Source organism: Beta vulgaris, chromosome 5, assembly GCF_026745355.1.
Source record: "Beta vulgaris subsp. vulgaris cultivar EL10 chromosome 5, EL10.2, whole genome shotgun sequence".
In the NCBI taxonomy this organism is placed as follows: Eukaryota; Viridiplantae; Streptophyta; class Magnoliopsida; order Caryophyllales; family Amaranthaceae; genus Beta; species Beta vulgaris.
The window spans coordinates 34,898,835-34,912,700 of NC_079206.1; the positions used below are offsets into that span (position 1 = coordinate 34,898,835).

Consider the following 13,866-nt stretch of genomic DNA (forward strand, 5'->3'; position numbering starts at 1 on the left):
AATGAGCAAAACAATGATTTAGAAGCTTCTATGGTCAATGAAAGTGATATGGTCATGACTAATCCTTCTACACTATCAAGAGTCAATGAGAATGAAAATGCAAATGACTTGGAGATAACGGAAGATGAAAATGCACATGAGTTTGAAGTACAGGAAGATGCTGAAATTGAAGTTACATACTAATTCAATCACCTTTCGTTTAAATTGCTTATTTCTTCTTTTAATCCCTTGAATATTTATAAATCTACTAACACACTATATGGCAAACTCATGTTGAATAGCTCCTAGAAACAAGAAGCATAGAGGCCCAACAAAGTTACCAAAGGTTCATGGGCGTACAACTAAAGAGCGCAAAGTTATTATATTAAACTCAGCTGGCCAACCAGTAGGACCTACACAAGAGATTGTCGACGAGTTTAGCCTCTTCTTAGGAACAGTGGCTAGGGATCCTGAGCTTGCGCCACTAAATTACTGTCACTTCCCTAGTCTACCCACACGTGACAAAATGTGGGATTATATCTTGGTTTGTCTTCCCACATTTATCTTTATATTTTTACAGTTTTAGATAACCTACTGTGCACCAATTTCAGATTTTCATTTCAATTTATTGTTTAGGAGAAGTACTTAGTTCCTGATGAAGGAAGAAAATGGGTAGTGGAAAACCATCAATGCGAGTTGGCATGGTTATAAATGTAGAGTAAAGAAGAATCACTACTATGCTTATAAGACTGATGCTTTAAGATGGGAACATCGCCCAAAAACAATTTCAGAATCGCAATTTAGAGATCTGTTGGACTATTGGGATTGTTCAGTAGTTGAGGTAGTATATGCATTTTTCGGTGCGCTTAACCTTTGTCCAGAAACTAATATGATTAAAAGCTTGGTTGTTTTGTTTATATAGGAAGAAAGCAACATCAACAAAGACAATCGTGGATTGCTAAATGATATGCACACCATGGGTCCTAAGTCGTATGCATCATTACGTCATAAGCTGGTTAATTCTCTTTTATTTCAACTTCCTTTTTGTTGACGATTTGTTATTCTTCAGAATAAACAATAATCTATACTATGAAGAGATAACAAAGATTCTCTATTTCAATGTGTCTTTAATAGCAACAGGAGGATAGCAATAAGCAAGAACCTTCTCAAGGTAAGGTATACAGAGAATCAAGGAGAAGAATTCCCGGAAAAACATATTCCACTAGCTATGAGGAAACTACAGAAAATATAGTGAGTTACTAAGTTTGATATCTTTATGCATATGTTCAATAACTTGGTAATAATAAAACGAATTAACTTTACTTGGATAGGCCGAGATGGATGCTCTAGATTCCATCCAAAATGAAGAAGGCAACTCTAAGGATCCTTATTTTGAAGTGATAAAGAATCCCAAGCGCAATACACCTTTATGGGAAAGGTGTGACGAAGAATAGTTTAAAGAAAAAAACACAAACGCGGGATTCATATTTCCTCAGGAATTCATACAAAGTATGCGGACACAATTGGCGGAGGAGATTGCACCGAGCGTGGCATCAATGATTCTATCTCAGATTCGAGAAGCTAATCCAGAATTAAATATCGTCATTCCGAATTTTCAGATCACGCCAGCACCAAGGGATGAATCTAGTGCTCCAAATAATACCAATGAACCAAATGGCCAATCATCTACTGGGACACACTCTTTACATCAGGTAATACAACATTCTAGAACATTATTTTTTGTGAGAGGTTTAATGGTAGTTAGTCGGTGCCATAATAATTGCCTTTATCAACTTTATCTCTCTAAGTTGATACTTCTAAAGAGGTTGCACCACATTGCGGGGTCAGGGAGGTTTATATGCAGACTCAGCCTTGTCAATTGTCATAGATGAAGAAAATGTTGCCCTCTAGTTACTTTTATCAATACCGGAACTCTTGTTGGACGTTATCTTCTGTCATGCGTTGTGAGGTAATTTCAATAGGAAACAAGCCAGCTTGACAGAAATCCCCAATTTAAGGTGCCAAAGAGCAACTGGTATGTCCCAAAATCCTAAGAAGTCAATTTTTTTTACCAGAAAAAATAAAAATCATCCTTATTAATGGAAAGGTGTGTGTGTAGACATTGATCCAAAGAAGATATACAAACCTAGCAAGATTCAACAACAATGGTCTTTGTAACAAACCTAGCATATAAATTAAGATGCTTGCAAATAGGGACAGAAATTAAGGCCCTTGCAATAAAAGCTAGCACCAAGTGATGAATCTAGTGATCCTGAGCCTGAGACTCTCCTGCCAGGCATGTAAGAGGCTTCACATCTTCCCTATATTGTTTAGATAGTGGAGAAAGGGGGGGAGGTGAGGGAGAAAAGAGTGGGAGTTAAAAGAGAGCACCAACCTCAAATAAATTGAGAGAATCAAACAGAAAACTTGATGATCATAATAAGTAAATTCTACGCATATGCACGCAAAAAATTCATCTGGAGTTCGGTCAGTAGACAGATAATAGAATTTGATGTAACTACTATTTCTACGTTTCACAAGAAACTTGTTATCATCTACGTGAAACTTGTTTAGATAAAACTGGTAACATAGAAATAGTATGACAAATGACCAAACCAGTTCTATTCTGTAGAAATACGTAAATTCTATTATCTGTATACTTGATAATTGGTAGACTGATAAAAATTCACTAGAACTTAGTTTCTGGTTTGCTTTCTACCTTTCACTTCAGATGAATTCGGTCAGACAGATAATAGAATTTAATTTGATGTAACTTGTTATCTGTATATGACTGCAAAAAATTCTACGCATTAGTTTCTTATTTGGTTGCTTAGATGCGACTACATACTACTTAGTGGTTCAGTGGCTACTTCACTCATTTCATTGTCTTTTTTGATGTATTGCTGAGTACCACTTTCCATCCCAGATGATAGAACTGGCAACTCCATAATTTTTATTACTTCGGCTGGGCACTGTATATGGTGTATCTGAAATCTATTTGTACTAGTTTATATGCTCCATACGAGACTGTAGTACTCAACTTTACCAGGCTTCCTGTGGGAGTTCTTTTGTTTGCCAATTAGGAGCCAAACTAAGGGGAGGTAAAGATAATTCGCCAATAGGAGGGAAACTACGTGTAAAATGTTCAATGGATTATTTTTCCTTATTGACGACGAACTCTTGTTGGTAGTGGTAATTTGTACACACAGATGTGTTGTACATATGTAGCCAAAGCTTTGCTGATGTTCATAGTATGATGTTATACACTTATACAGTTATCACAACTTGTATGTTTAGACAATGATTTTATTGTATTGAATGTGGTTCAACAACGAGGTTTTATTGTATTGAATAAAATTTTTGTACTAACATATAATTATATTTTTTGAATTTATGCATGTAGGTGAATAATGACGCAAATTTAGAAGGCCGATCGTAGATATCCTACATTCAATGACGTACGGTAAAGGATTAGTATTAACAAAAGGGATATGGTGGAGGATTAGTTATCCTTAGAAATTTCTATAAACGATTAGTTTTTGTATGTAGTACTCAATATTTTTAACAAAGGGATATGGTGGAAGTTAGCTATTATATATATATATATCTATTGTTACGTTGTACGTACGTATGGTTAACATGATCTGATTTAGTTTATTAGTTTTATACTTCTTTTTGTAAACAATCCCAAGGCTATGGAATAGACTTTCAAGTTTTATAGCCTCACATCTCAATGAGACATTCTATTGTCATATATTAGATGTCTATTATCTTTTATATGCATTATGTACATATATATATATATATATATATATATATATATATATATATATATATATATATATATATATATATATATATATATATATATATATATGTATAGAGTCGGGATCCGGTGAGAATTAATAGGTATATGAGAATAGAAGAATATATGAGAATAAATCTACCACCGTTAGATCATTAAAAAATAACGGCTGCGATTTGCCCAGTAGTAATAACAAAACCCACATATTTTAGCGGCAACAATTCAATCGAGGGCATGAAGCCGTGAACAGTACTTTCACTGAGGAAAAAAGTCGAAATTTCATACCTCTCATCATCTACGATTGATTACAATCAGGTACTTTTTAAGACTTATCGAAATTCATCTATAAGTAATCATCATCATGTACAAAGTATAAACCTAGCTAGTTCATGGAATTTGATTTTTTAAAAATTGATGTTCTTGCGTTCTGTTTGAGTTCATGGTTTCCTAATTTTAAGCTATGTTTTTCACTTCTTTTAATCGATAAATTGGGTCTTTTAGAGACTAATACTTGATGGTGATGGAAGATTAATGGAATTTCTGTTCATATTCTTCTTTTTCTCGCTTTATATTGAGTAATTTGCTTAGTTTTAGGTCAGATTTTGTATCTTTTGTTATGTTCTTGACAAATTCAATGTATGGTTCGTATTTTTGGTGGATTGATTTATTATTTTGGTTATTAATCTTATTTTCGATGCAAAAAATAGGGAGACTAAGAGGTTAGTACAATCACAAATACAAGGAGCTTGTTTTCGTGTGTGAGGATGAGCTTGTATTTTCGAAGTGTTGTTTGTATAATGAGATTGTATATCCGTGTGTGATGAATGAGATATTGATGTGTTGGTTAATATGGTTTATCTTTTATGGATATGCAAAAAAATTTCATGCTTTGAGCCCTCTTGAATCATAGATGTAGGCATAGAGTATGTAGTTATTAGATGTGTATTCTCTGGGATAATGTTGGGCTTTACAGCTCTTGGAAATAGTGGGATGTAGGCACTATTAGTATAATTTATTTCAATTTTTAAAGAATTTTGTTTGATTTGATTTTATTTTATTAGATTTTGAGTTGGGGTTGAAGAAAGAATTCAAGGAGATGCTGCCAAGTATTGTTTTTACAGAGAGGTTAGTTTCTTAATTTGTTTCTATTATGATCATTTCACTGAAAAAATCTATATTGCTATGTAATAGGTTTAGCTTCTTTAATTCTCATTCATCTTTAGGGAAATGATTTTAGGCTGCAAGCCTTCAAGTAGCAGACTCATATTACAAACCTTTAATAATTTGAGATTTACATGTCAGTTTGTGATTTGAAGAATTTGATTTATTATCTTTTGTTGTGGTTGTGTAGTGTTTGGGAAATTTTGTTCTAAGTATGTTTCTTTTGAATGATTTGTGTTTTGTTTGCATGGGTACATAATGCGTACAATCAAATGAGTTTGGTCATATACATCATTGCTACACTACATGTACATCATTGCTACACTACATGTACATCAGTGCTACACTACATGTACATCAGTGCTACACTACATGTACATCAGTGCTACACTACGTGTACATCGGTGTTAAACTATAAGTACATTATTATATACAAGTTACGAAAAGTACACCTTTTTTTTACCTGAGTTCTAATTTCACCCATGTGCTTGAATGTTATTGTGAATGTTTGGCATTGAAGAAGAGAGTTTCTTTTAACTAAGTTGGAACTCATATACATTAAGTCTTTGCCATATGTACATCATCGGTAACCTACAAGTACATTAAATTTCTTATAAATATAAAAGTTGGATTTTCGGCAATATAATACACAAACATGAAATGTGATTTATGTATATCTAATTAATTCTTATGAACCTTTCAATTAAGTTTTTTATTGTGTCTTTCAATTAAAATTATTGTGCTCTTTTTCTAGATTAATTTGAAGATTTCATGGAAACTCAACCTACGATTATGGAAGACCCCAATCAACATACTCCAACAACACAAGTAGCAGGTGAATGATTCACTTTCTCCTATGTGCGAATAAGAATTTCAATCATAAATGTTTATCAAATTCCAAATTAAAGATTTCTACTATGTGATAGTTTGTGACTTTTATATGACTATTATGCTAGTTTAGCGCTATAATAAAAATTAGTAATATGAGATAATTAGTTTGATGATACTAGTGTTCATATTTTCATGATGAATTAGATGGTTAGATACTATTTCACTTGGTTAAAATTTTGTCTAGGTTGTGGTTGTGAATAATATGAAGCTACTATATGCATTCTTGTCTACTGTTTTGCATAAGTTAAGCTTAATTCATATATTATATATGCTTTCCTTTTCAGCTGAGAGTGCTCTAGTACTTAGTTCTTTCAATACCACTACATGGGTTACACCTAGAGCACACCCTTTTGTTACCCCAGGAGGAACAAGGGAGTGGATGCCTTTGTGCTCTAATGAATTAACACCTGTGTTGGGGATGAAGTTTGATACTTTGGAAGAAGGTATTAAATTCTATGATGCTTATGCTTTACATTGTGGCTTCAACACTCGAAAGTCAACGACTAACAAGAACAAGAGTGGTGTTGTTGCAATAAAATATTGCCTATGCAATAAGGCGGGTTTTAAAGAGAAGCGTAAGGCGAAGAATGAGGATAAACCCAAACAACAACAGGAGGGTGGAAAATTTGCTACTAGAAAAAGGTTGGTGACAAGAGTGGGGTGTAAAGCTCAGTTAGTTCTTAAGATTCGGGAAGAAGGTGGATATTTTGTGAAAAACTTCTATGAAGGACACACCCACCCTCTTTACACACCGAGTTGTAGGAAATTCCAAAAACAAGGTAGAAAAATGATAATTTTGCACAAGAAGTTCGTAGTTGACAATTCAAAGTTGAATATTGGGCCAACAAAAAGTTTTAGAATCTTAAAAGAGAATGTTGGTGGATATGACAATATCGGAGCTTCAAAGCAAGATTTCAAGAATTTCTCAAGAGATCTAAAAGCATATATTGATGGCTCTGATGTTCAAATGTTTGTGGACAACTTTAAAATGAAAAAATTGCTTTGGGGTGCCTTCTTTTATGACTTTGAGGTAGATGATGAGCAATGTCTTACTAAGGCTTTTTGGGCGGATCCCATTTGTAGGAAAAATTATGCTTTGTTTGGGGATATGGTCTCCGTTGATACCACTTATGAGACTAACCGGTACAATATGGTCTTTGGGCCTTTTACCGGTGTCGATCACCGTAGAAGATGTATCACATTTGGTGTCGGTTTCACTGCCAAGGAAGACATAAGCTCCTTTGAGTGGTTGTTTACCACTTTCTTGAAGGCAATGGGAAATAATGAACCCACTTGTTTGATAACGGACCAAGATCCGGCGATGAAAGTTGCAGTGAGGAAAGTGTTTAAAAAAACAGAGCATCGGTTTTGCATGTGGCATATAATGGAGAAGGTGTCGCTCAAAATGGACCGAGATCTTCTTAAAGAAACTGACTTTCATGAAAAGTTACGTTTATGTGTGTGGGACCTAGGATTGGAGCCTTTAGAATTTGAAGAAAAATGGAATAAACTGATTGGTGAGTTTAAGTTGGAAACACATGAGTGGCTAATTGAGTTGTATAAGATAAGAAAGCTATGGATCCCTGCTTATTTTAGAGATTTATTCTTGGGTGGGATCATGAAGACAACTTCAAGGTCGGAAAGTGAAAATCATTTCTTTACCTCCTTCACTAATCCCCATGTTACTCTTGTAGAGTTCTACATGCGCTTCGAAACTGCAATGGATTCACAAAGACACTCACGAGCTGAATTTGACAATGACTCCAAGAATAAATTTCCAGAATGCAAGACACCCTTACTCATTGAGAAGCATGCTTCAGAGGTGTTTACTTGCTCTATATTTTATCAGGTTCAAGAGGAGGTGTATAATGCTTGTTTTTCTTGTGGGATTGAAGAGTTCAGAAGAGAAAATGACTTGGAAATTGCCAAGATTAATGAGGTGAATCGTAAAAGAACTTTTTAGGTGGTGTATAATAACACCAATTATGAAACTAATTGTTCATGCAAGATGTTTCAGAGACATGGCTTACCTTGTAGGCATATGGTTTGGGTATGGAAGGCAAAGAACATAACCATGATTCCCGATAAATATGTTCTTAACAGATGGACTACAATGTTAACAAAAAAGCCAATCTTTGACTTGGAAGGAAATATTTTAGACCAATGCACTAGATTGGTGGACAAGAAGAAAACTTTGAATGAGTTATGGTCTGAGATCTATAGTTGTGTAAGTGTGGCTGAGCAAAATGAAGAAGATCTCGCTCAACTTGTTAAAAACCTTCGGGACTTGAGATTGGACATGGAGGCCAAAAAGAGTGCAAACAACACTCATAGCAAAACACAAGACATAGAGCTCCTAATTGGATCAGTGGCGCCTAGTGAAATAACCATCAAACCCCCAAAGATATCAAGTAACATGGGTAGTGGCACTAGAAGTGGAAAAAGGATAAAGGGAGAGAGAGAGAAAGCCATTGAGCAACATCAAAAGAAAAAGAGGCTATGTAGTGCTTGTGGAGAGCTTGGATACCATGACCTTCGAAATTGCCCGTCAAAGATATCTTCATGATCTAAGGTAACTAGAAACTCATTTCTATTATGATTTTATCGATGTCTATTATGTTTATCGGTCCTTCGATAAAGTGGAGTGTAATAAAAAAACTGGTATACTGATGGATGGATTGAACGTACATCAGAGATGGCTTCAATGTACATCACTAATATCTTCAATGTACATCAATGGGTATATACCTTGATCCTCTAAGACATGAATTTTATATATTCAAACTTGACATACATCTAGCAAATATTATGAGTTTACATTGTGGAGTATGTTAGCAGTGTTAAGAATCAACAATTTTTGTAGAGAGCCTGACTAGTAAAGAATTAGAATGGGAGAATGGAACTAGTAAAGATGATGTTGACTATAACTATTTGTCTTAGGTTCAAGTTACAGTTGTCTTGATTCTGCCATTGACTATTTTTGACTGTAATGCTTGTGGGTAATTATTTCACATTAAACAAAGGGTAAATTATCCCTAACCTAATAAATCACATGAAACAGCCAACTTACAGAGCATCCTATACTGTTTTAGGCTTTTAGCCAAGAGTTATTCCACCTGTTAGGCTTAAAAACATTAAACCTTTTATAATTTTGTATTATAATTATGTTCGTCAGCACTGATGAAGTAGTTAACACTTGATTCCTAACGATCCATAGATGAGAGACCGTTGCACAAAGCCATCCTTATCCTGATTTTCGAGTTTTCCCTTTTTTTCCAGCATCTTGAAATAGTCTTGACTGCTGAAATTGATGCCAAATAATACATTGTAACACTGCTGATAGGAGTGACAAGTGAAATAAATATGCTGAGATGATTTCTTGTCTTTACTACACATCTGACAACCTGATTCTGCACATTTTCAACTTCTGCATTATGTCCCGTAGCATTAGATTTGCTCCAGTACTCAGCATGTAAGTGGTCATATTAATTTGCTATTAATATAGTTCATCTCAGGACTTGTTTTTTTTAAAAAAAATTATATTACTTTGCTTTGTCTGGAGGAATATCCCTTAACCATTCCATATCAGTGTTGACGTGATCCTTAACGAGTCTGTCTAATATGTCCTGCATAATTACTTGAGATTATCAAGTATACGAACATATATGGGATAATTTTTTCTTCTGGTAGAACTTTTATAAGCAGAATGCTAGTAATAAAATTTCACCTTTATACGTTCTGCAAGCATGTTGTTCATGCTCCTTTCTTTAATGGTTTCAGCAATTTCACTCACATCAGCATGTCTTACTGCTTCCCAGTCTAGTGAATCTTTTGTGTTGGCTGTTCTTTCTCTCTTGAAACCATTAGGCTGTGACACCTGAAAGACTAATGAAGCAGCTCTACCTTGGTGCATCTGAAGTTGGTGATGGAATGACTCTAATGATGAAGGGAGTGGTCAGATGGATGAAGATGGTCCTGCTCCTAAGATTGAGGAGGTTGACTAAATGGATGCTCTATAGAAGATTGGATGGCCTCTTACTCTTTTATTAAGTAGTGTATTTTCATGCTTGTAATAATAAGTAGAATCTAGCAGTGTGGTTTGGAGAATACTTTGTTTTTGGATGTTAATTGTAGATTGAGCAGTAAACTTTGCTTTTCCGCCTGAGTTACTTTTTATTTGTTAACAATTTCAAAAATGAAATATTTTCCCCTTAAGTTCAGCTTTATTTCTAGATTTTTGCTTCGATTTTGAATCTTTCTTTCCCTATACGTTCAGCTTGTCACTATTATTTCTAGATTTTGCATTGATAAGCTTTGGTTGTGGACTGACCTTGCAACAAAAAGAGAGAACAGGCGAAGCAAAATGGTGATGTTATCTTCAGAGCAGTTGCTAACTTGCTACATATTCATGGTAATCTTTTATCAGAGTTACTTTCGCAATGTATGCGAACTTACTGCGGAGTAGAAAGTCATACAATCTAGTTAAAATAGTTGATGGGATTCATCCTAAGGAGAGAGAAATCGAGTCGTTTATTTACACAAAAATCAGTTCAGATACAACAATACCAGAATAGAATCAGACAAATAAATAGCAGAAGTTGGGGGGCATCTTACGCTCGCCTAGTTGCAAAATTGAATAATCTTAGTTTCTAAACTTTGTTTTGTGTAATTTTGAGTCTAAACTTTGTTTTGTGTAATTTTGAGTGGTAATGAATGTAAGAAATTTCATAAGTTATCTATCACAATCATCCAGCCAAACACTCTTTGCATCTTGTTTTTGTTCCACGCGATTTTTGTAAACCAAACATCCTGTTGCATATTCATCAAAACTAATTCTGAACATAATCATGCCGGGGAAATCGTGAAACTTTTAACAAAAGTGTTAGTAAACAATGAGCATCCCACATATATGAGTCTACAATACCATTACTTCCAAGTACATCACTGATGCCATACAAGTACATCACCAAAGGCTCACAAGTACGTCAAAACTGAAATTCTTGTAAGTAACTCAGCTCATTTCATCTCCTTGACCTTCTTTAGCATAAGTTGCTTAACTACATTGGAGTGGTCCTTCGAGATCTCACAACAATACTTGGCTCTCAAAGTTTTCAGAAAAAAAACCTAAAAATAAACAAATATTAATTAACTTTAAATCAAATATAACTAGAAAAAAAAAACCCTTAAAAAAAATTCTTACATTGTTTCTTAAGTTAGTATCCCACGAAGAAGTTCATCAAAAACAAGAAAACATACCGAATAGGGATAGAAAAGCACAACTTAAGAATATAATGCAACAATGAACCTAAATATGAAACTAAATGCTCTAAAATGCAACCTAAATGCACCTAAAAACTATATATAAATATGACTTATCAGTTGCTTATATAAAGAAGAGGGGGGGTCGGGAATTGGCGTTGCATGCAAAATTATTGTCTTGAGAGCGTAGAAATCGACAAGCATCCTTCGACAAGTTGAGGGTCTTGTGGGCTTTTTGTAAGTTGAACCTATGATAAAATGATATAGTCACATACAGTACACTATCGCTATAACTATTATTTTATTTATCTAACAGAAAAACAAAATAATCCCTCATCATTGATCTAGTTAAATATCTTTTTAAGAGTTGTAAAACTATATTAATATTTTAAATGAGTCTTATTTTGAAGTATATTTCAAGCATTGTCAAATGGTGAAAAATCATAATGTTTTTCATTATGTAGCAAAAATTTGCAGTTTATATAATATAATAATTTAGGTTGTTTATTAAAAACTTTTATATATTTAAATATAAGTAGGTCTCTATTTTTTAAAATATTTAAAATAAAAATTAATGACATGACGATCCTACGTGGTGCTCTCTATTTCATAAGTTGTAAAAATTATATTGTAAATCGATCTTATTTCGGAGCATATTTGGAGCACTATCCAATAGAACAAAAATTATTATATTCCAAATTACATAGCGAAATTTATACATAATTTACATTATATAATAGTTTAGGTTGTTCATGCAAAATCAAACGCTAGTTTTGGTTTATCTAGAACCTTTTATGTGTATTTAAATCTATGTAGAACTCTATGTTTAAAAATATTTAAATTAAAAATTAATGACATGACAATCGTATGTCTTATTTTATAAGTTTTAGAACTGTATTGTAAATAGATCGTATTTGTGAACATATTTCGAGCACTATCCAATGGAACAAAAATTTTAATATTTCGAATTACGTAGCAAAAGTTATACGCAATTTACATAATATAATATTTTAGGTTGTTCATGCAAAATCAAACTCTAATTTTAGCTTATCTAGAATTTCTTATGTGTATATAAATCTATGTAGTACTCTATTTTTGTAAACTGATGAAAATAAAATTTGATGACATGACAATCCTAAGTGGGCGCTCTATGGCCTCAAAATCTTGAGGATCTCCATATGCTTTGGAAAAGTTCCTCCCGTATATATATATATATATATATATATATATATATATATATATATATATATATATATATATATATATATATATATATATATTATATATATATATATATATATATATATATATATATATATATATAGGGTTGGGATTTAGTGAGAATACCCCCTTATGTGAGAACACATACTTATATGAGAACACTTTAAAATTTAGAACACAAACATATTTTTTTAGAACATGAGAGTATAATCAATACATATACATGTTCTAAAATATCAAACTTATGTTCTAAATTTATTCAAACATATTCTGAATTATTTCAATGATGTTCTGAAATATTACAGGTGTGTTCTAAATTTATTCAAACATGTTATTTATTATTTCAAACATGTTCCAAATTATTTTATTGTGTTCTAAAACTTTTCAACATGTTATGCATTACTTCAAACATGTTTCAATTAATTTTAATTATGTTCGGAAATATTTCGAGTGAAAACATATATTATATGTGAGAATAAAGGTAGGTCAGAATATCATGTACATTGTTTTAGAACATGATGTACATTGTTTTAGAACATAATGTACAACGTTTTAGAACATGATGTACAACGGTTTAGAACAAGATGTACATCATTTTAGAACATGATCTACGTCGTTTTAGAACATCATGTATCCGTTTTAGAATATGTTGCTCAGTATTTTAGAACATGATATACATTAATTTAGAACATGATATACATTTTGCATGCATTGATCATGCATGGTGATAACGTGACTATAATCGAAAAGATATAATGTGGAATACCAAAATTTCAATCAATACCACAATAATATCTTTTTGTTTCTCTGGTTGATAAAGTAGGAAGGTTTCCTACTTTTGTTTATTCATTTAAGTGGGTAAAAAGGATAAATCATATAGTAAGAAAACAAAAATCGAACAACAATCTGCACTAAAGAGGAGTGACGCCATTGAAAACGAACAAAAATCTGCATTGAAATTAAAAAAAAAAAAATCAAACAAAAATCTGCAAGTCAAGAATATCAAATTAAAAATTTTGAATAAAACCTGTTGAATTATGGAAACAATATTTGTTCTCATATATATATACTAGCGATATATGCACGCGATGCGTGCAACAGTATATTAATATTAATAGTAACATCAAAAAGTGTTAGAAAACCAACTTAAGAGTAATATTTATTGGGAATATTAATGAGCTTTATGATTTTTTTTATTTGCATTTCTAGTGTAAAGAGTAATGTTTTCCACAAAAGACTAAGTCGAAGAAGGATATGTTTGTTTGTATTGGGTAGAATATTCAACAACTCTCCTTTAAACAATGATGTAGATTATATTATTTATTTTTTTTAATAAAAATACATATATTTTATACGCGTATTTTATTAGTAGTTCAATTTAATTACAGTAGGTAATAAAGGTTTTTAGGCATACTCCCTCCGTTTCCTAAAGATCTTCACTCTTTCCGTTTAAGGGTGTTTCCAAAAGATCTTCCCTCTTTTGCTTTATTTCTTATTTGGCAAAACAAATTTCCCTATTTACCCTCTCATGTCACTATCATATGGTCCAC

General features: G+C 32.7%; 1 protein-coding gene across 1 annotated transcript; it reads left to right on the forward strand.

The window, feature by feature from the left end:
* Positions 1-1,490: 1,490 nt before the first annotated feature.
* LOC104908128 (protein FAR1-RELATED SEQUENCE 5-like) lies at positions 1,491-8,402 on the forward strand. The gene is made up of 3 exons (XM_010697208.1): positions 1,491-1,691; positions 6,021-7,775; positions 7,854-8,402. Exons 1-3 carry the CDS (start codon positions 1,491-1,493, stop codon positions 8,400-8,402), a joined length of 2,505 nt encoding a protein of 834 aa, XP_010695510.1.
* The last annotated feature ends 5,464 nt before the right edge of the window (positions 8,403-13,866 follow it).